This window comes from Pogoniulus pusillus, chromosome 6 (assembly GCF_015220805.1).
Source record: "Pogoniulus pusillus isolate bPogPus1 chromosome 6, bPogPus1.pri, whole genome shotgun sequence".
NCBI classification, from domain to species: Eukaryota; Metazoa; Chordata; class Aves; order Piciformes; family Lybiidae; genus Pogoniulus; species Pogoniulus pusillus.
The window spans coordinates 14,046,209-14,068,820 of record NC_087269.1 but is presented as its reverse complement, the minus strand read 5'-3'; the positions used below and the strand labels follow the sequence as shown (position 1 = coordinate 14,068,820).

The 22,612-nt window shown below is 46.6% G+C and overlaps 2 protein-coding genes across 7 annotated transcripts in view; one reads left to right on the top strand and one right to left on the bottom strand.

Moving 5' to 3' along the window:
- Positions 1–204: 204 nt before the first annotated feature.
- On the bottom strand, positions 205–13,158 carry C6H10orf95 (chromosome 6 C10orf95 homolog). 3 transcript variants are annotated; one of them, XM_064144501.1, is made up of 3 exons: positions 12,973–13,158; positions 12,461–12,499; positions 205–1,805 (listed from the first exon to the last, which is right to left on the bottom strand). In XM_064144501.1, exon 3 carries the CDS (start codon positions 1,740–1,742, stop codon positions 1,074–1,076), a length of 669 nt encoding a protein of 222 aa, XP_064000571.1. In that variant the 5' UTR covers positions 1,743–1,805; positions 12,461–12,499; positions 12,973–13,158; the 3' UTR covers positions 205–1,073. The 3 variants fall into 3 exon arrangements, with proteins under 3 accessions (XP_064000571.1, XP_064000569.1, XP_064000570.1); XM_064144499.1 differs by lacking the exon at positions 12,461–12,499; XM_064144500.1 differs by lacking the exons at positions 12,461–12,499; positions 12,973–13,158 and adding an exon at positions 11,046–11,151.
- A 1,633-nt stretch (positions 13,159–14,791) lies between these two features.
- Positions 14,792–22,612, top strand: part of MFSD13A (major facilitator superfamily domain containing 13A) — a 16,426-nt gene continuing 8,605 nt past the window's right edge. Inside the window, exons 1-3 of one of the 4 annotated variants that reach the window (XM_064144497.1) lie at positions 14,792–14,899; positions 21,497–21,765; positions 22,211–22,290. In XM_064144497.1, coding sequence (XP_064000567.1) covers positions 21,601–21,765; positions 22,211–22,290 — 245 coding nt within the window. In that variant the 5' untranslated portion in view covers positions 14,792–14,899; positions 21,497–21,600. The other 3 variants (XM_064144496.1, XM_064144493.1, XM_064144495.1) reach the window with 3 other exon arrangements.

Below are 22,612 nucleotides of genomic sequence, written 5' to 3'. Positions count from 1 at the left end.
TCAGGAAGTCCTTGTTGCTCCCCAAAAAGGAATCTGTCTGGCAAACTGGGGCAAGGCAGGGTACTGACAAGCAGAATAACTCAGAGCTGGTCAAGAGTTATGTCAGGAATCATCTCTAATTTTGCAAAAAGGTGCCAGATCAAGTTACAAGTTGTTCACAGGAGAGACTACTGTCAAGAAGGTAAAAAACAGAAGAAAAATGTATTTGCATTTGAAGGGATTTATTACATATAATCATTTTAAAAGATACAGAAGTTTGTGGGCAAGTCAGACACAGCTCCTCATAAGCCTCCAGGCTTACAGCACAACACTGAAGCCCACCCTTCCAAGAGAGCATACTGTGGGAGTGTTGTGGTTCACACAACTCCAGCAGCCTCACTGGAAAACCAGCACATCCAACATGAGCTGAGTCAGACCCAGAATAGGGTGTCAAGCCACAATTTCAACATAGACATGTGGCCAGGAGAACTGAGCACCATGTTACCAAGTGTGAGGACAGAGATATCAGGATCTTCTGCCAGTGTGTAGAGAAGTGCTATGCATAGGTATCACATGGTGATTAAGCGTAATGGTATGGTCATAAACAGTTGTGACAAGATATGCAGACAATTGCTCTTTCACAGTGCTCAAGAATCTGTCTTGACTTGCACTACCTCCATCCTGGAGGATATTCTACTTTGATCTCCTTAGCTTTGTGCCAGGGAGGGAGCCAGCTTCCAGGACCTTCACTTGGAAAGGTTGGGAAGAGGCCCACCTTCTATTCAAAGGCTGCTGTCTGGAAATCCCCTCCCCCTAGGCTGTGACCTCTCAACCAAACCAGTGGAAATCAAACACTCATTAAAAAAATGGAACCAAATAGCTGAGCCAAGAGCCAAGTGCAAGTGTTTTTTTCACAGGATGAGCATTGCACACCAAGCAGGGTGAAGCTGCCGTAAGCTCACGGAGCATGAGGAGCAGTTAAAAGACAGTGGGAATAGTGGCTTATGCTATTTGACAGCTGCACCAAGAACAGCTGCCATCTGCTCCTCTACAGACTCTGGAGCATCTAGACGTCCATCAGTTGACTGATGACATCAATGTCTTGGTTTCTTTTTCTTCTTACGGTTCCGATCCTCGCTGCTGTCATCTGCCTCACTGGCACTGGGAGTTGTAGCCTGCCGAATGACTTTTTTTTCCACTGCATATTCCTGCTCTCCAACCCTGGGGTCTCCCTTGACCAGAAACTCCCCTTTCCGGTAGGTTATGGAGACATTGGTTCGTGGGTAGGTGCCATAAACCCTTCGGAGATCATCCTTCACAAATTCTGGGAGCTCTTTCCTTGGTCCAAACACCTTTCCAAGCTTCCCCCACTGAAGCTCCCCTCTCATTGTGAAACCTTCTGGCCACGTTTCTCGAAAATGATCTGACCTCTGGTAGGCAACATAGGGACTGTAGTTTGCATAGGGATTGTAGAGAGGGATGGGGACCACAGGAGGGAAGTGCCAGGTGTAATAGGGACGGAAATAGGGACTGGAGGCACCGTAAAGATGATGATACTCCATCTGACCTCCCATGTAGTCAGGGTAGCTGTTTCGGTCCACCACAAAGGTGACAGGTCGACTATAGATGTTGTGCATGTGGATGGGAGGGAACATCATGGGGCTGGTCATGTCTTCTGCTCTTGCAGTCTGCAGCAGTGGGTAAGCAGCAGGGGGGATCGCAGTTGGGCAATACTCCTGCGGCACAAAGCCAGACTGGTACATGGCACAGGAGCTAGAGTTCTACACAGGGGACATCTCTCCGGTACAGTTGCTGATTCTCAAAAGCTATAAGGGGAAGAGAAACAATCCACATTAGTTATATACATTTAGGAGATACTCCCAGCACTGCAGACATATCAGCTAATAAAGGGAAGGAGCTTCCTGCATCTGCAGTTTGCAGGGGCAGTAACATACGAAGAACAAGTAGAGTCACATTGCCAGCAAATGCTTGTTAGCTGCCCAGCAAGATTCATCATTTCACTCGCTAAGATCTCAGAGCTGCAAGGAAGAGAACAAGCTGGCATAAAACCCACTGAGAGCAGAAGAGATGGCCTCACATCCTCATGATACTACCTCCCAGCAGCACAGAGCTATAAGACAGAATGCAAGAAGCTAGAGACCCTTGAGCAAGCATAAAAATGGCCTAGGCAAGCACAAGTGAAAGAAGCCCAAAAGTGTAAAGCAAGCAGGTAAAAAGAGGAAAGAGGACACAGACCATCCCTGCTGCAGTCACTTTAGCTGCCAGGCAAGAATTAAAAGCAGCCCCAAACTCATCCTTGACTCATTTCACATCCTCCCAAAGCCTCGCTTCTACTCTGAGAAACAAGGGTTGTACATATTATTGGTTTCTAGAGCAGAATGAGAGTGCATTGAAATTTCCTCTAACAAGTTAATGTAAAGGCATCTTAGTTTTGTCTCACTAGTTAGCACTCACATATCAGTGTGTATCAGCAACACTGACCTACAGCTGAATTTGTTTCTAGCCTGCCCTCACCAGATGACCCAAGCACTCTCCAGGGCTTTAAACAATGCTCTCCCATGAGTCACTTTCCTCTCTCTAAGGGCAGGAAGGGAAGCTGTACAGACCATGAGGGTTTTTAAAAAGCTTGCTGCCAGAGACAGGACAAGATGATGCACAGAACTAACGACAGCAAGGTTTTCCATTTTACCAACAAGAGGTCAGATCCAATAAGCTTTAATTCAGCCTACAGGTGCTGACCAAGAAGGCAAGATGAAACTCCTCCCTCAGTTCAATGCTTTTCTCCAGCTGTCCCCTAAGGGCCTGACTCCCACAAGCAATGCCAGGTACTGTAAATAGAGGGGGTTCTGGCTTCAGGCAACACAAGTTGTTCTTGGCCTTTGAGGACCATAGTCTGCATTAGCCAAAGCTTGACCTTGCCAGGGATTCAGAGATAGAAGCCTACCTCCTGCACAGGGAAACAGCACTACAGTACAGGAACACAGGATGCAATCAGTTGGAAAGGACTTCTGGAGATCAAGTCCAACCTCCTGCCAGAGGAGGACCATATAATCTAGTGCAGATCACAAAGGAATGCATCCAGACAGGTCTTGAAAGCCTTCAGAGCAGAAGACTCCACAACCTCTCTGGGAGCCTGTTCCAGTGCTCTGTGAATATTTAGACAAGACCAGGCAGTCCTCTTAGACAAGACTTGTGGCCTAGGAGTCCATCATAACCATCACCTCCTCAGGCAGTAGGAAAGCAAAAAGTTCATAACTTAATTAATTTAAAACCATTACAGAAAAAAGGCTCAAAAGGCTTCAAGCCAAATAGAGAAAGCAAGCTTGAGTAGGTTCAACTGAAATCTCCTCAGCCCACTAGCAGATATTGGGGAGAAGAGCAGGCACTGATAGTTCCCATATTTAGCCCAGATTACAACAGAGCAAAGCACAGTGCTGTGCTCTCAAAATTTTCTTCCCGAGTATGCCTGGCCATTCTGAAGAGTTTTATTGCTGAGCCTCCTGCAGCAAAGAGATCCACAGCACCTTGTTTGAGCAGTTCATTAGACTTTCTTTGAAAGGATGTTATTAGCTAGCTGCCAAACAGTCTGCCTGCCAACTTGCTCAGAGCCACCACAAACATCTGGATGGTTATTGCACATCAGTGGCAGCACGAGGTGGTTAAATTAACTATCTCTTAAAAAACAGTCTCAGTGCTTCTTGATCTCATCCAGCCCTGCAACCCTTTTGAGACCCACAGGATTGTTTCCACGGATCCTTTACATTTCAGAGCAAGTGGTCTGCACAGGGAGCATGCAGTTACTGCATTCATTGAGTGAAATAAACCAAGCTTCTCCTGAGTCGATGTGCTGCTTCATTCCCGTTTAGGACAGCCCTGAAACTGTAACCTCATCTAGCTGATCAGCAGCTTTTGCTCAAAAGCTGCCAATGATCCACCCACCATCTGCTGTAGCACCCTGCATTTTGGCTGTCAGCACCAGTGCTCCCAGGTGACAGGCTGTCTAGATTCACTTCATTTTTTACACTGAGGCAGCCCAAGCATAGTTATTAATGGTTTTGATTTTGCACTGGATAAAAAAGGACAACAAGCTAGTGGCTCAGCCATGCAGAAGGGTTCACAAGAGGAAGAGAACTGAAGAGATGACAGGGAATGAGATGAGAATCAGCAGGGCTGGGAGAGTCCCAGGGCAGCACTGTCACATGCCTGACCACAGAAGTGAAGACATTTCCCTAGAAGCAGATCTCCAAGGAGGAGGGTGTTGACAGCCAATGCCACGTAGAGAACACCTCACAGCCCCAGAGGAAGTTTGGAAACTTGTCAGGGCAAGCCTTGGCTCAACGGTTGGGTCTCTGACTGGCTTTGCCTTTCCTGCACAGATACCTGTTGCTGCTCTGACTCTCTCTGCTCCCCAGGGCAGAGCTTTCAGGATTGCCCTGGCAAAGGTTTACCTTTGTGGGTATAAGGGTCTCTTGACTTGCAGGGCACAGCACTGCTCTGAATCATGATGCAACAAGGTTTTGTATTCAGGAGTCACAAATGCCTGTGCCTTGCCTCTCCAGAGCTGCAGCCTTTTGCTTCCACGGACTGGCAACATGGCTTACCACAGCATTACACCAATGCCTGTTGTTCACAATGACCTTCAGGCTGCTTCAGCTTCCAAACACAGATTTCAGGAGACTCCAGCTGGAGCAAAGCCCTGCTATACTCTACAGGGCTGAGGTAGAGTGTGACAAATCCATATGTATAGAAGAGGGCTTTGAGACCAACAGTTCCAGCTTGCCTGATTCTGTTCCATACTCAATGGGAAGTGAGAGTGGGCACTACTTCAGCAAAAATAGTCTTTGCCAGGAGGGTGATCTTTTGTCAGGCCATCTTATGTCCAGAAGGCATCAAAAGCCAGATGCTTAAAGAAACCAATCTGCAAACACTAGCATTACCTAGTGATACCCCTGGAGGAACCCAGTCTCTTCTCATCCTCTTCACCTGCTCCTGCTTCTCTCGTTTCTCCAGTGCTAAGAGCCAGAAGCTGCTCTGTCTTTGGAAACAAACATATAACAGCCTCCAGCTCCCTTTTCATCTCTTCAGGAGCAACTGTAGGACCAGAAGGGAAGAGGAGATTCTGGCTGACCTTTCTCTTCAGGCTACTACCCATTTTCTTTCCTTGCTCTAATTTCAAGCTCTGTTATCCCTCAGGAAAAAAAGAAAAGCCACCACATCTGTTGCCTGGTACCTGGACATCCTGAGCAGGAAAGGGCAACAGTCCTTAAAGCTTGACCTGAGCTCTCCTAAATGCCTTCCTGGTCCTGAAAGCTACTGACAACCATCAACATACACAGGCTCCATGGTGGCACAGGCCAAAAGAGTGGATGGGCGGGGTCTATGCTGTGCCTAGGATCCAAGCCTCCTCAAGCAGGGTATTGGGAACTGTGGTTGCCAGCAGGGAGTAACAAGGGATCAACCCAGTAAGGTAGGTCACAGCAAGAGACAAAGCAACCTCTCTCTTCAAGCCTTTCCATCAACTTAGAGCTTGCTGGAAAAGGGTTGGCTGGAGCTGAATGAGAACCCAGGCACAAATGAAAAGGAATAAAATACACACAAACCACAAATTCACTCCCAGGAAGATCAGTCCGCTGAAATGAGGGAGTCCTCCTCACTTGGTGAGAATGTGCTTCAGACTCTTCCCTCAACTGATTCCAGCAATTCCCTCACTCACTGTCCAGCCATCTGGCAGGGCCTCTCTCCTCTCACATGTCCTGGTGCAGGTTGAGAAGACCAACACCACAGCTCCCAAAATACTTGACCTGCTACACAAAGCATGCTTCAGCACCAGCTGACCCAGACAGGGTTGCTATGGAGCAATGTTTGCAATACAAAACTAGAGCACACTTGATGATAGTTCAAGGACAGGGATTGTTTCACCACTCTGTTGTGTAGTTACTACAGGTGATGAATGCAGCACTAGGTTAACACAGAAATGCCCAAAGCTGGTGGGGATTTTCTAGTACCTAAAGCAGTACAAATTATTTTCTAGCATTACAAGCCAGCATGGTTTTTGCTGGACACCTCTCAGGATGGTAGAGCTTTACTGCCAAGCCAGCTTTGAATGTGGAGAGATTTCCATTTATGGTAGCCATGGAGCACAAAAAAACCATCACGAGCAGGAAATGGAGGGAAGTATTCAAGTCCATGCCAGACTACACATTCTCTAGGAGAGAGATTAAAGTGAGCAGAGACCAACACATAATCACAGAATCCTAGAGGTTGGAAGGGACCTCCAGAGATCACTGAGTCCAACCCCCCTGCCAAAGCAGGATCCCCTAGGGTAGTTTGCACAGGAACGCACCCAGGCAGGTTTTAAAAGTCTCCAGACAAGACTCCACAACCTCTGAGCAGCCTGTTCCAGTGCTCCATCACCCTCCTCATGTTGAGGTGAAACCTTCTACGTTCCAGTGTGTAGCCACTGCTCCTTCATATTGCTGTGGAGCACCAAAAAGAGATGGGTCCCATCCACTTGACACCCACCCCTGAGATATTTGTACACATTGGTAAGACATCCTCTCAATTTTCTCTGCTCCAGACTAATCAGTCCCAGGTTTCTCAGTCTCTCTTTGTAAGGGAGATGCTCAAATCCCCCCATCATCCTCATGGTTTTCCACTGGGCACACAAGGCATGCCACAGTATCCAACATGTGGAACTTCAAACAAGTATTTCACATGTCTGGAGATATTTACTTCACTAAGATCAACAGTCAAGAGGGCCACCAAGTCTTCTGCCCTCCTAAGGCAGCAAACAGTCAGCTGGGTCCTCAGGCCACACTGGCAGTTTGGACAGGTTTAGGTACTTCAAGGGAGCATACTGAAAGCCAACAGAACTGTAGGAACATTCAGGCTACAGGACAGGGACATGTTTTTTACTCTTAAGCCTCAACCAAGGCTATTTCCTCACACCACTCCCCTGTGATCAGCTCCCAAAAGAACAGAGACAGACCACTGTTCCAGCACCTAAGCTTTCAGACTCTTTTTGGCTTTTTTCCTGTCTTTTTCTCCCCATTACAAAAAACACAGATCTGTCACTATTGCCCTGTAGGAACTCCCAAGGGTAGAGGGATGAGTGTTGCAAAAGCAATGTTTTCCCCTAATGAAAAGGATGAAGAAGTTGTGATTTTTTTTCCCTTCCCCAGTCTCCTCATTTTGAGCAGACTTTGCAAAATAGTTGCCACTTGACAGAGCTTTGGCAAGCATCAACCTCAGTGAGGGAAAAGCAGACAGACAAAAAACCTGCACCAAACAAACCCACCCCCCCACACCAATCCAAATCTTCTAGGACTGTTTGGGAAGTGAGAGGTTTAAAAACATAAAACACCCAAGCAAACAAGACAAACCAACAGAACACCACCATGCAGCCTTCAAAACTTGCCACCAAAAGATCCAGAAGCACAGAAATACAAAAACAACAACAAAAAGCTTACTCAATCCTAATATATGGGAGAAGGTCATGACAAGCCCTAGGAGATTTCTTACTTCTCCTTGTCACTTCCATTCCCTCTGTTGCAAACATCAGCTCTTTAAGAAAATCATACTCAGGAGAAGACTCCCAAGTACTTGTTATAGAGGTGAGAGCACAGTTTAGAAAGCCACACAACATGGCACAATAGCTTTGATCCTCCATCACCATTACCGATAGTTAGGACAACAGGATTTGGCTGCCTTCCTAAATGGGACTCCCTTGCTCAGCCAGAGATGCCCAGAAGCAACACAAGAATTCAAGGACAGTGCAACAGCTCATTACAAGCTGGATCCTTCTGCACCTTCATTTTCACCTAAGGGACAATATTTCTACACCAGTCCTGCTTAATCATGCAAACACTATTGGGACTACCCTTGTCCCTTTAAGGTAAAACAGCATCACAAGTTTTTTCCATACAGTCAAAGACTAAAGCAAGCCCACACTACCCCAGCAAAGCACTCCAAGGAGTATTAAATACTTAGAGGTTACTATGTCATGCTTAGCATAAAATGGTGCCACAAGGCACCAGCCAGTTGACAGCAGTACAAACCAGGGCTGCAGGGAACAGCTCTCGCCTTCTATTTGCCAGACAAAGCCCACCACAACCCAAGGGGAGATTTTCTGGAAGAGACAAATTCTCAAAGCATCTAGAAGAGAAAAATACATTGTGCAGAGATAAAGTGGGACCATATCTGTTCCACTCCTGCTCCCACGCTGCAGCCCTGTGGCACCTCAGGTGACAAGTGCAGTAGCTTACCAGCTCCCAAGCTCAGGTGGCACAGCTTAGGAGGAGCTCTCTGCTTCAGACTTACACCACAAGTGCCACTGCAGTCAAAATTTTCTGCAAAGCCAACAGTGCATACAACAATGACCTGCTTCCTGCAGGCAAAGCTGGCACTGCACACCAAGTTAGGCAGTTATTGCACACCAGTGTCTCCTTGCACTGACCCTCTCAGGTGTTTCTAGATTAAAAGTTTAGTGAGGCAGGAGGAACACTGTCTCTGCTTCTCAGAGGTGAGGCTGTTTGCCATGCTCCCTTGTGCTGTGTAGTGGTAACATGCGAAGGAAGATAATAGACACTGAAAACAGCTTGGAAATAGCCCACAAGAAAAAGAGCTTTACACAGAAGAGTAGGTAGTTTGAATGAAAGTTTAATGTCTTCCCAAAGAGCAATAAAGCTGAGATGGAAACAGTTTAAGGAGCATTTAGAAGTATATTTTTAGAAAGAGAAATCCACCAATCCAGACAGTTTTGTGTGTTTTAACTAAAAGGTAAATATACAGGAGTTAATTTAGTGGGACCAAAGACAGCATCAGTACAGGGCAGCAAACAGATGGGGATGGCTGTGGGTCCCCCTGCTAGCTCCTAACATGCAGAGCTGGCCACGAGCAGTAGCTTAGGGGTGACACCCTCACCCTGGCAGCAGGACAAGCAGTCCAGGTTTCCAGCCTGGATCACTTCCTTCACTCACTCGTTTCTGAAGCTCACAAAAATTCAGTTTTGTGAGCACAGCTTAAAAGCCTGGAGCAGGCCTAAGCAACAAAGCATCAGTACACAGGCTCTGTAGAGCACAAAACCCACTAGTCTTTCTGGCTCCTCAGCCAAGAGAAGCATGTTTGCCTCCCCTAGCACACCAAGTGGCACAACTGGCACTGAAAGCAAGGCTGAGAACAGCCTCATCCCCTTCCCTTCCTCGCACCACTCAGCCCTATAAACATTTCCAGCAATGCTGGACATGTGACTACTTCTCCCTGCACCACAGGTGCAATCTTTCCACTGGTAACTTTTTCACTATCCCTAATTCTTACAGCTGTCTGAGCCAACTGAAAAGATAAAATGAGCACTGCTGTTAGTAAAACTTCTTTCGGACAGACTTAAAGACCTCAAGCCTACCAACCTCCTCTGGGGGCAAGATGGCAAGCTGCCACCCTGCCAAGAGGGTATTTGTACAAAACATGCTGCACTTGATGGTCCCCTCTGACAGATGAGCTCAGAGCCACTCACAGCTCTTGCAGCATGATCAGAGGCCCTTCAGCTCAGCCAGGGGAGAAGATTTAACTTTTGAAACCAGAAGACCCCAGTCCTCTCACCCTGCTCCATCTGAACTCTTTCACGAGTGCACTAGGAAGCAAAGAGCTCCAGCTGGCACTGGTAATGGCAGAAATAGCAGTTAATACATATTACAGCCACCCCTCACATAGGCCCTCTGAGGGGAGAAGTGGATCTGTTTCAGCTATTCCAAGTAGCATTCCCAGAAAACACTGAAATACAATAAGTGTCTGGCATTTGTTTCTGAAGGCTGTGCAAAGCCCAGACTCTGTAAGGGGTCAAAAGACCAAGAAAAGCCCTAGTCAGCAGAGAGCAAGTCTTGACTTTGATGATCTAAAACACACCCCTTGCATAACTCTGCTCAAATAGCAGTCAAAACTCAGCTCACTGATGACAGAGGTGTGGAGGAACTACTCCTACTCTCACTGCAGCTGCTGGATGAGAGAGTCTATCTGAAACAGCTGCACTGCCAAGAATAAAACATGGTGAGTGCTACAACAGGGTCACTGTACGCGCAGCAAGGCTCTGGATACCAGCCCTGCCTGCTCCCAGGACAATCCCAACAGTCACCCCTTCAGCTTCTCACTGGGTATACCAAGGACTAGACTTTGGAAATTCTCCAAGCTTTAATTTCTTGACACCCCCTGCTATTCACATAGCTCAGCTTCTGTATTACTAGATTTTCACCCTTCCAGTAACCAATGCACAAACTTTGCATCAGGTCTCCTTCACCCAAGATTCAACTCTGTGCCACATACCTGAAGCTTCCAGTCAGCCCTGCCAAAAGCCACCACCTTTTTCCTCATCTACGCCCTTTCCCAAACAGCTTAGTATCTAGACAATACTTTTTCCCTTAATGTATTTTAATTTGCACTTCATAGTGTTCACAGACCAAATGATCCCTCCCATGCTCAGAGAGCTGCTCCTCCTCTCACTCAAGAACTCATTTGACACCCATCATCTCCATCCACACACTCTTTTCTTTAAAAGACCCCAGTATCAGACAGCTCAAGCTTGTAAATTAAGACATCCTGGACAAGTCCTCTGTTGTCATTTCTGCCCAGCTGTTCCTCTTCAAATCAGTCTTAATAAAACCGACTCAGGAGACTAACTTAAGAATCACACCAATAGGTGAAATGAATGTCAGTTGATTCATTAACACAGCACAGGCAACTCATAGTTATTTATATCATTTTGCACACAACCATGAAGCTACTAATCAAATATTATAAATCACTTGAGTCACAAGTGTAAGCACCACTCCCTCCCATACCCCTTAGTCCTAGGTTGCAAGTCTATCCCTCTTTCTTCTGCCCTCCTATGTCAAGTATTTCCAATGCAGATCTGATGGAAAGTCCAGCAGGTTCTCCAAAGTGCATCACTCCAGCATCCCAATAGGTTTGAGTCCTCAGGCTTCCCCAACATCCACAGATACCTGCACTCTTGCAGTCTGTTGCTTCTACCTTCATTCTTTCATCTCATTTCATACCTTATTCTCTTATTTCAGGATCCACTTCTGCCATGGTTGTGCTTCCCTTCCTCCAGTCTCCTCCAAAATAGGCAATCCAGCCCTAATTACTATCTCACCATTGGTCTCAATTTTGCTACATCCACAATCAAGTCTGGCATTTGTGATATCGTTACCCAGGCAATCTGAGCCTTACGTAGTATAACTGATATGGTGCAGATGGCCTTGCAAGGTTCTCCCCTGCAAAAGTTGCCTCAGACATGCCTACAATTATCTGGCTCCTCCCGATTATGTATTATTTGTTTTACACGCAAAGCCTTGATTCATGCCTAGCCCCAGTCACCTACAGGCGCTTTCTTATCTTGCACAGCAGAGCAACACATATCGCACGCTGGTTTTGTGCTTTCACAGCATTGCTGTCTCCCAGCTGCTTGATTACAAACCTTAGTCCTTGAAATGTTCCTGGAAGAGTCTCCAGGTGTCCTGCAAAAGCCTTAACTAGTTACACAGACTGTCTCCCCCAGAGGACTTTGTGCCCACAACAGATTTCCTCTTTAGCATTCAATATTGCAGCAAACTACATTTGGATCCCATTCCTTTACATCCTGCATATAGGCTTAGGAGTATGGCATAGCTTCTTAATGCACTTGTACTAGACCTTTCTAGAGGTTCAACATCTCCAATTGTGGGACAGGGCAGGCAGCAGATTATTATTGGGGGCTGTACTATATATCATCACTTTAGTACATAGAGATGCCTTCTGTTACAGCAGCAACACTTTAGGTTAAGTTCAAACATCTAAGCTAGAATTATCCAAGGAATTCTGTATCTCCAAGGTAAACAGCTACAATGTCTGCAATACATTTTTTAAATACCAGAAGGTAGCTAGATTGTTATTGTTAAACAATCAAGAACATGCCTACAACACTGAATTATTTATTGGGAAAGAAAAAGGGAAACAAAAAGGCAATCTTGTATTTCCAGGAACATAAACACCCAACAAAACCCTTTCATATATTTTCACCTCCCCCCCATACGACAATGTTTAAAGGCTATGCTTGCACAACAATTACAACTCATTACAAATACATCAGTATCTTTTACAAGCAGGAGATGTTAGGGGAGTTACAGCCTAGAGTGCTGGTATGAATCAATACCCTGGAGTTATGCTACTGTATGTGAATTTGCATCTACTAGATAAAACAGCAGCTGTGCTGCAGTGACAAAGGCATCACCTCAAGAAGGATTTAAGCAATCTCGTTTTCAAAAAGCCAAGCAAAACGCAGAACACCTTAGTTATATATTACTACTGCAAACCTTAAGGTAGTACTGCTGTGCCACTCATTGTAACTGGTAAAACAATGCAACATAGACCAGTCTTAAGTTATAACTGCAGAAAACTGAGACAGACATTTGTTTGGTGTGCATATACTCACATCATGAGACAAACCAGCCAAGATGAAGCCTTTGCTTAACTGAGGAGTGAGAAACAGGAGGATACACAACCTTATCTTAAGAAGGCAGCTTGTTTTGTGCAACATCTTTTTACTGACACACGTTAATGACACACATAGAGCCAGGAGATGCACCAAGATACCACATCACACCTTGCAGAAAATTTCCCATAGTAACCAGGGCTACAATACCTGTCTGAACATGCCATTATAGCTTAGGAAAGCAACAGGAAACTCATTCCTGCAGCAATTATATTACATGCTCAGACAAGGAGCCTTAAGCATAGCCAATAGAAAAGGCTACAAAAGCAAATACAGAACGTGTCTTGCCTAGTGACACAATTTACAAGAAGATATAAAAACACAACGAACCAACCCCCACACATACAACTTCAACATAAAAATACAGGCATGGCAAGAGTAGAGTTGCACAGGTAAAGGTACAGCTAAACTCAGTGCATGAAGCCAACATAGAAAACCTCAAAAGTACTCACCAAAACTTCAGGCTCTTCCCCAAAGCAGCAAAATATTACTAACGACACATAAAGAACTGCAAACTTTAAAGCAACAGACTAAACAATGTCAGAGAGCCCCACTGAACACTGTAGAAATTAAACTGACTTTATTTTGTCCCACACACTTTCTGCCCATGCTTAGCTACAAGCAACTAGACTATTTGTACCCACTGCTCGTTCAGTAGGTTGTAATTAAGTAAGAAGCCAAACAAATGGCTCCCATCAGCACCACCTTATTGTAAGCACCTGCACCACCTTCACAGACAGAAATCTCTCCAGGGGGTTAGAAAAAGTGACTGTCTGCAAGGTCAGCTCACAACTGCTGCAGCAGAGCACACTCCTAAAGGGTGCCTAATGCCTTGCTCTGCTGCAGGTGATCTCAATAGCTGAAGCCAAATACCTACAAATTGCCCCTTCATTACAAAATCTGTTGACTGCAATTCACTGCTTGGCTTCTTTTGATAAATGACCTGTTTAGGAAGCTGCTAGTGAGGCTAACACACAGAACCGATGGGAAATAATAGGATGAAACAGTACTTTTCTGAACATAGCAACTGGCTTTTACCTCAGCTCTCCATGGGGAAAGTCTGCAAATAGTTGAATGGGCGAAACTGTGGTGGAAGCTGATGCATGCACTGAAAACAGGAGTTGCTTTGACGAAAGAGAGCTAAGATCAAAGACCAGTAGGGCACTTGATGGGTTATGGGAAAAACTACTTGCCCCCTGAGCAGCCACGCTCCTTGCTTCATGTTATTTCCATAGTGACAGATCCTATTGGGGCTGGCCTGCTCTGGCTGGAACGGCCTCAGGAAGCCCTCCCTGGTTGCAGTGCCTTTCAATTGGGGTGAAAGCAAATGAGGCAGAGAAGCGAGGGGACCACTGCAAGAAAGGCATTGCAGCGCTGGAGAGTGTCCAGAGAAGAAGCTTTCAGTTTGTTGGGGTGCAAATTCAACTCACAAGAGCAACCAAACTGGTCGAGGGTGTACTGAGTAAGTCTTAGGAGGAGTGGCTGAGGAAACTGGGGTTGTTTAGTCTGGAGGAGGATGAGGGGAAGCCTTATTGCTCTCCACAACTGCCTGAAAGGGAGTGTGCGTAGTGGGCAGAGTTGGTCTCCCTGGTACCAACAAGAGGAAATTGCATGGTCTAGCCTTGAGCTCTGTGGTAAAGTGTTGGACTTGATGGTCTATGAGGTCTCTTCCAACCTTGGTGACACTGTGAAATTGTGCCAGTAGAGGTTTACACTGGATATTAGGAAAAAATTATTTACCAAAAGTGGTCAGGCATCGGAATAGGTTGCCCAGGGAGGTGGTGGAGTCACTGTCCCTGGAGGTGTTCAAAAACACGTGGACATGGCACTTTGGGTCATGGTTCAATGGCCAGGGTGGCCTTAGGTCGGCAGCTGGACTCACTGATCTTAAAGGTCTTTTCCAACCAAAACAATGCTGTGATTATATGACCAAAATTGCCATATGCAAGGTGTGGCCTCAGTGAGGCAGGTACAGGAGTATGATCCCTTTCCTTCTCTTGCTGAGTACGCTATTATGATACAATCCAGGATGGTTTTGGCTCTCTTGGCTGCAGCGCTGTCAGTCAGCTGCCAACCCATACCCCTAGGTGTTTACCCGCCGGGCACTCAGCCTCTGTGCCCCGAGCCTGAAGTGCTCCATGGGTTTGCTATGACCCAGGCGCTCCCCAGCGAGGAGACCGCAAACAAGATGGCGCCGCGAGCGGGAGGCTTCGCTTGCCAGGAAGCAAGATGGCGCCGCGAGCGGGAGGCTTCGCTTGCCAGGAAGCAAGATGGCGCTGAGCCGGTGCCGATCGCGGGGGCGGGAGGCCGCCGGGCGCGCAGGCGTGGACGTGCGGCTCGGCGCTGAAGCGGCGGCGGCAGTGCCGGTAGCGGACGCAGGTAGGAGGCGCTGAGGGGATGGCTGCGGGGACAGGTGCGGCGCGATGCTGGCCTGGGTTTATTTCCCCGTGCGTAGAATAGGCCGCTCGGGCGGGCTGAGGGAGATGTACCTCAATGCAGTGGGGGCGGTCCGGGTGCTGATGGCCGCATCCCCCTCCACGCACACAACACAGTAGGGCCATCTGTGCGGCAGTGAGGGGGTTCCATCCCTCCCTGCATCAGTCAGACCTTGCAGTGTGCCTCCCCGCGACGGGTCCCTTGGCCGCCCGCCCTCCATTCCTCATTGCTGTTACTGTCCCTGGGCAGGAGCCTCAGTCCGTCTGTCCTCTGCTCTGGAGGCAGCGTCCCGGCTCCCGCCCCCTCGCAAGATCCCAGCCTGCAGAGGCAGCCCCGCCATTGTCGCAGCCCCCCTGCCTAGGTGCAAGCGGCTGTCTGGCTGCCACGGCCTTGCCAAGCCGTTTGTCACCTGACAGTGCAACCATAAACGGGGCCTCCACTGCCACCGAGCCTGAGTGGGAGCCCGCCGCGAAACGACAGCCATGCCCCAGCCTGGCTACCTCCTCTTCTAACGGGGATGCTGAGCTCTTCCCGCAGTGTGGGGAAACTCTGGGTGGGGTGCTGAGGGTGGCAGCGCTGCTTGGGCTTGGCTTCTCGGTGGCCAAACGAATTCCATCCCTAACTCTGACCTCGTTTGGCTAGCATTACCTGCCTCTGTGTTCCTTTCCTGTTGTGAGACAGGGGCTGCATTAGTTGGTGGCCTAGTGCTGCGTTTTTCAGGCCTAAATTCAGCAGACGTTTCTGGGCTTCCTTCCGTTAGTGGAGTGTGGCTGGGTGTTAGAGAGGTGTCTATATCTTTGAAAGGCTGCACAGATGAAGTCTCCCTGGTGAGAAGATGGAAATGACACAGCAGAAACTCCTGGTTGCTGCTTCTTGGGCAGAGCAGTTAAAAAAGATTTCTCACCTGGTGCTTCCTGTTAAGTCTTAACAAGGACAGGTTCTAGCTGTGAATTCCACTCCTGGTGCTGTTCTCAGTAAGGGTTTCATATTTACTTCCAAATCTGTAATTGGAGGCCAGAGTTACTTGGCGATGGTCTCCATAGCAGTGCTGTAACAGTCTGCTGTGGAATTTGCATTTACGCTCATGGTAACATCGTGGGGAATGAGTTCTTTTTGTAACACATTTTCCTGACGCTGTAAACCAGTGAACTGTTTGCAAAGGGATGCAGGGTGCTGTTAAGTTAAATGTCTTACCAGACTCCAAGACTATGAGATTTACCCAGTTACCTCTATTAATGAACCTCTTAATCTCATTAGACCTAATCTTATTAGGGAATGAGATCTGATGTAACGAGATTGCTCTGCTGGAGCACAGCTCCACAGAAACTACCAGCTGGTTCAAGACATTAATTGTCATCTGTGCTGCAATTCTGTTTCTGTGTATGAACACTGCAGGAGTGATGGTAGCACCTGATGGAGGCGTATCATTACCTGTAGTAAGGAAGGTGTTGAAAACTTCTCAAGATATGGAGACATCTGTGACTGCTGGTAAATAGTACTGGGAATTGCCCTTATGACCTCTTCAGAGTGACACATTTCTTTGCCTGACCCAGGTGGTATCAGATTTTCAAAGGTTTCGTTGCTTCAGTGTTCAGATTCCAGGCTGCTGTGAGTCTGCTGTGGGGGACCTGGTTAATGTTTCATGTGAGACTGTGTTTGGTATTCCCTTGAGAGACTCTGTTAGCAAGCGAATTATGTGAGGAAATGTGGCATTAGGATTCCAAAAGTAGTACCGTGGAGAAAAAATGAGAGTCTTGGAGATCTATTCACCACTAACAGGGTGCAAAATCAGAGTCTGGTCAGAGGAGCCTAAATTTTGTGAAGTGTGTGCCTATGTAGAAGTTTTCCCAGAGGGGTTTTCGTTCAGTGGAATAATGCCATTGAGGAATTTCCTTTCTTAGTGAGCAGGGTCCTGCCAGAATTTAAGCAGCTCCATGGGGTGAGTACTCTCTAGGGTGCCTGTGCTTTGGAGGCCTCCTGGGCTACCGTGCACAGGGTGGGGCATGTAGAACCTGGTTTGTGCTTTACAAACCAGAATTGTCCCTGAATGGGGACAAGGTCAGGGTAAGTCTGACCAAGTGAAGATGTTCATGACTCTTTCTGCTGGTTGAGAATGTAATTCAGAGGATCTTTCCCAGATGCAGCTCCAGCCCAGCTTCCCTGTGAATGGGGCTGGACTTGCAGCAGACCAGATCTGTGACAAACATCTAGAAATATGGTGCCTTCTTGAGTGGCTTATCCATCTGATGGACAAGCTAGCATATTTGTCTGGCCCTCTGGTTTAGCTAGTAAGCCACCCAAAATCTAGAATATGCAGCAGAGTCAATCTAGTGACAACTGGAGCAAGCACAGACATAGCCTGGAGTTGTATTTGGGGTATTCCAGCCTGCATTACCCACAAAGGGGAGAATGAAGGGGAGGGTTATCAGGTTACTGTGGTCAGATTTGCAGATGACTATTTCAGGTTCCTGAATGACAGCTTCAACACATAGAAGTCGTCTGGCCCTGCTTCAAAGACTTGTTCAAGCCAAGATTCCTGTATGTGGCTCTGCTGCCAATTCTGTTACGTTACAAGCAGCTAGCTTCAGCTGTGGAAGGCTACTTGTAAGGCCGAGGGGTTGCTAAAGTGCCACGGGACGCAATGACTCACCAATCCAGCTGTGAGCTGGCAAGGAAGCTGGAGCAGATGTGCGAGCCCCAAACTTTGGTGTGTTTCCAGCTGCTGAGTGCCAGCACTCTCCAACAAAAGCAGTGCTTTCCTGGTAACCAGTATTCAAACATCCTTCTCAAAGAGATAAGATCTGCAAATGTCGCTGGCAGGAGTAGCGCCAGATGTCAGATGCGTGGGTGCAAGTTTCTCAAATGAAGGCTAGTTGCTTTCTAATTTATGAGCTTAGTGCTTTGTGAGTGTGCCTTAGAAGTTCGGCGTGAAGGAATAATAGCTCTTCCCTCCTGCAGCTCCTTTTCCCTTTACTACGTAAAGCTTAATTTTGCAAAGTTCTGACATACTCCACGAGTAATTCACCATACCAAGGGAAAGGTTACAAAAATACCAGCGTGGCAAGCTTCAATAACACAGTGCTTTGGATCTAGAAGCACAAACATACATATGGACAACTATGATTTGTTTCTTTTAATCTGCACGTTTGCAGATGGGGAGGGGGAGAAAGAAAAACCCATTTATAGCATGGCCTAACAATTGTCCCAGCAAAGTGAAATCGCTTACAAATGTCAGCTGTCTGGAGCAGATACACATCTGTGAGGGAGCGACAGAGGGAGGAGGATAGGAAGTGGAATGTCACCTTTAAATAGTGCCATAGCATATAAATTACAAAATGAGGTGTCTCTGGAAACTTCAGCAGCTGTGGTTTGTGCAACGTGTGCTTGGTGAAGCATTGTTTGGATGGGTACAGTGTTAAGTGCAGCACTAAGGACCAAGCCTTTAGTGGGCTTTGCTTTGATATGGGAAAAGGGATAGAGAACATAGAGTGTAGGAACCTAGTTAAATTATTAGCTGTATGAGCACTGATATAAAGCATCATCAATCAAATAAACACAAAGGCAGTGGGTTAAGCATGAGAGAGTCTTGAAACACTCATAGAGAAGAAGAATACCACATTCAAAGATGAGAACACTGTAGACTCCAGCCAAGAATGTGACAGCTGATGCCAGGTGGACAAAAGGTAGAGAGATCAGGCTGAGGAAGACATCTGCCTTCGTCCCAAAGACCCCAAAAGGCAACCACCAGCTGGCAATGAGCATGCATAAAGAGGTGGGACATTATGGAAAGTTCCAGGAACTGATTGTAATAACTCCACCTATTTCCAGAACTAATTGTAATAACCCTGCCCCTGTACTGAATATGTATGATTTTGCAGTATAAACATTTCACCTGAACAAGTTGTGCAAAGGCTTTGGAGGATGACCTCCCATTGCCACCCCGCGCTGATTGAACATGTCTGTCCTGGTAGCACTCAGTGTTGTGAAGTCTCATTTTCCATAAGTCAGGCTTTGGGTAGCAAAGTCAGTTCAGGTTAAGAATTGCTTTAGTGAGTCAGACCAGTGCTCTGTCTCACCCCACGTTCTGTCCCACAGCAGCAGCAGGAGATGCTACTTAGGGGGTGAGCATGTGTCTGGCCACTCTCTGTGGCCTTTCCACTTGTCTACGCTGAGCTTGCTCAGCTCTCTGATTAGGGATGCTAGAGGGAATTTCTCTTGCTGTTCCCTGTAGTACCTATTTGTGTACAGCTGGTTTCCATGAATTGTCTAATCCTTTGAATGTGTCAGATGTTTGCTATCTGCCAGGTAAAGAAGTGTTTTCATGTGTTCCAAACTGATTTCCTTCTAGTTACAATGAATTCTCCCAGTTCTTATGTTCTGGAATGCAACAGTTGCACCTTCAGTTTATCCACTCCACAAGGGCCTATGCAGATTTTGATTGTGTCTGCCTTCAGCCTTTCCTCTCTGACTGGAATCCCAGGTGTTTAGTCTCGATGCCTCGGTCCCTTCTTTGTTTACTTCAGTTGTGTTTCTTTGATCTCCTTCATCTCCGTGTCGCAGGAAGTTTGTAGTGAAGTTAGATGTGTATGCAGTGGTCAGGATCTGAAAACACTGAGGTTTCACAGAGTGCAAAACAATGCTATCTATACCCTTGCTCTCCATCCCATTCGTGAGGGTGCCCAGCACTCTTGTGCTTTCATCTGCCCTTAAACCGGTCCTTCAGAGAAGGATCTTGGTGAGAGACAGAGGACTCATCAGCAGGTTAGTCAACTTAGTTATCCTTTCTCCTTAACCTTTGTCTTTACACGTCATAAATTCTTGATTTTTTTTTTAATTCATGACCATACAAAATGCAGTTTCCCCTTGAGGCTTGTCTGTCTTTAATTACACCTATAAAAGTTCATTGTCTGGCTGAATTCTCCAACCAGCATCTTTTTTTTATCTGGCTGTGGGTTTTGGCATGGCGAGGATGCAGAACGGTGGCTCAGCTCCACAAGGGCTCTGCAGTTGGATCCAGCCGAGGTCTAGCGCTGTGGCTCAAAGTGGAGCTGATGTGCAGTTTCAATTTAGTGATGTAACTGATTGGAACAAATGCTCTTCTTGCTCATTCTGAGGAATTCTTTAGGTGAGGCAAAGTGAACAGTTATTTTTGCTTTTTGGATCTTGCCTAGAAGTGGTCAGACTCATGGCTTCTGGGAAATGCTGAATGGGTCTGGTGTTTCATCAGATTTCATTCCCAGCCATCTATTTTTCCCTTTGATCTTCTGCTTGGACTTGCTGCAGCTGATGTTGCAAGGCTGAAGGCTGACGTGGTGTGTAGTTTCCCGTTTCTGGTGTGCTCATTCTTATCTTGCTTTGTTAAGTCCCCACAGCACATGATTACAGGAGCCTGGAGGGCAGAAACAACAGTTACTTACAGTCCTTTATCTTGCTTTTGACAGTGTTAGGGTAGTGACCTTTTTGTCACCCATCATGCATATGCTGTGAACAGGGCTTCTTATGATGGCACAGGCTGAAGAAGCTGACTTACACTGATTTAAGAACCCTTAACATCTCACCAGATACACAAGTGCCTCTGAAGTGGTATTTTGTGTTTTGCCTTTGACAGTGACTTGAGGGCTCTGAAAAATCAATGTGAAAATCATGAGAGGATGATCCACCTTCTGGCCACAAACTCCAATCAGTGTCAGTGCAAGGAGTCCACTTCTCACACTTCATCCTCTTGTGAACATACAGTGACCTGTTCTGGTGTAAAGCTGATGTTTCCACTTCTTTTATTTCCTTGTGTGTTGCTATCCAGCCAAAGCATCGTTATTTCAGGCACCCTAAAATTCAGGCCACTCCAAGATGACCTGAACAGCTGATAAGTGACTTCTGGTTGCTTTTATTGCATGATAGCAGCGCATGTGCCGCATGCCCTCATGTTCTTGTCATGTCTCTTCATGCTACAAGGCTGAAACGCTGCCTGCTATAAATTACTCCTGTCTGAGGCAGCCCAGGTGCAGTCAGCTGTGACTGCCTGAGGAAAGCAGCGTGCACGTGTGAGATGACATAATGATTTTGGTCATTTTTACTTGGCTAAAAATTTACACATATACCTAAAAATGTCAGTGCCTAGGTGTGTTTTCTATGGGCTGCTTTGTTTACAGCTGTCTAGCTTGATTCCTCCTGTGACCTTGCCTTTAAAGAGGTGAGAAGGGCTAATCAGCTACTTGCTGGATGACAAAGAACATTACAAGGTAAAGGACGGGGCAGCCTGCTCAGGAGGAGACACTTGTCCCCTCGAGAGCCCACAGCCTGGCCTCAGCTTAGTGAAACAGCTTTAGTGCAGCGGACAGCTTTTATTCTCTCAAGTCTCCTCCAATCCACTTTTGAGCAGCTCCTCAAAGCAACATGAATTCTGATCTGTGCAGACAAAGATTTGCCAATTAATTTAACTCAAGTTTTATTTTATTTAAGAAACTGAACCTGGTTTGATTTGTTTTATGGTGTGATTGTTTTGGTTTTGTTATTTTTTCCTTTTTTTTTCCTTTCCTGTAGGAGCAGCAATGGATTGGCTACAACAAAGGTGTAGCGGGTGTTGGGAAAAGACATCCCATGTGAAATGGAGGTGATTGAGGGAGCTGAACGCTAACTGCACCAACATGGGGCTGCGACTCTTGGCTTGTCTTTTTAATTTGCACACGGCGGTGATCTACGGGTCCCTGTCTCTGTTTGTTTCCATTTTGCACAACGTATTCCTCCTGTACTACGTGGACACCTTTGTCTCTGTTTACAAGATTGATAAACTATCCTTTTGGATAGGAGAGGTTAGTCTTTTCCAAAGGCTTCTGTCTACTTAAGTAAAAAATTCTGAAACCAAAACTAGGCTAGAAGTGTGAAGTGTCTTAGTTGTAATAGCAGTGTTCCCCTTTGGAAAGGGAGCAAGGGAGCCTTTCGCTTGCTAACTTGGCCTTCTTGGTTTCCCCACTTACATAAACAGAGAACAAGCTGGGATAGAAACCACAGAGACTGTTCACAAGACTGCCTTTCCTCTGAGGACATCAGAGTGTTTCACAAGCAGGGAAAACCACTGGCCTGTGTTGATCTGGCAGTTGCTCCAGATAAGGGAACTGCACAGCAGTGATGGGGCAGGGAGGGTGCACTGCTGGTTGTTCCAAGTGCCTTTTCAGCACTGTTTGCTTCAGTTACAGAACCCAGACTTTGCAGGGCCTGTCCTGTGGTTTGTTTCATTGTCTTGTTTTTCTTCCCTAGACAGTGTTTCTGATCTGGAACAGCCTCAATGACCCTCTATTTGGCTGGCTGAGCGACCGGGTGTTTCTTAGCACACAGCAGTAAGTTCTATGCCCAGCAAAGGCTGGCAACTTGCATAGTCTCTGGAGAAGATGATTTGAAATTAGCAGCTTTAAAGTGATGACATGGGTATGGTTACTGGGGCATGGAACTCTTACATGGCTTTTCCTGGTTTCTTAGAAATTCATTGCTCTTTGCATGTCAATTCAGTACCCAGCTGTATAGTAATGTATCTGCTGACTAGGTGTAACTTAACAATGATGAGTAGTACAAAACCTGAAATATGTGCACCTAAAACCTCAGACCTCTTAGTGTTGGGGAGTGTCTGCATGTGGTCTGTGGAGGTGCAAGGTGAGGAAAGGG

Coding starts and splice junctions, on each gene's coding strand:
- C6H10orf95 (XM_064144501.1), bottom strand. CDS start 1,742: ATGTACCAGTCTGGCTTTGTGCCGCAGGAGTATTGCCCAACTGCGATC.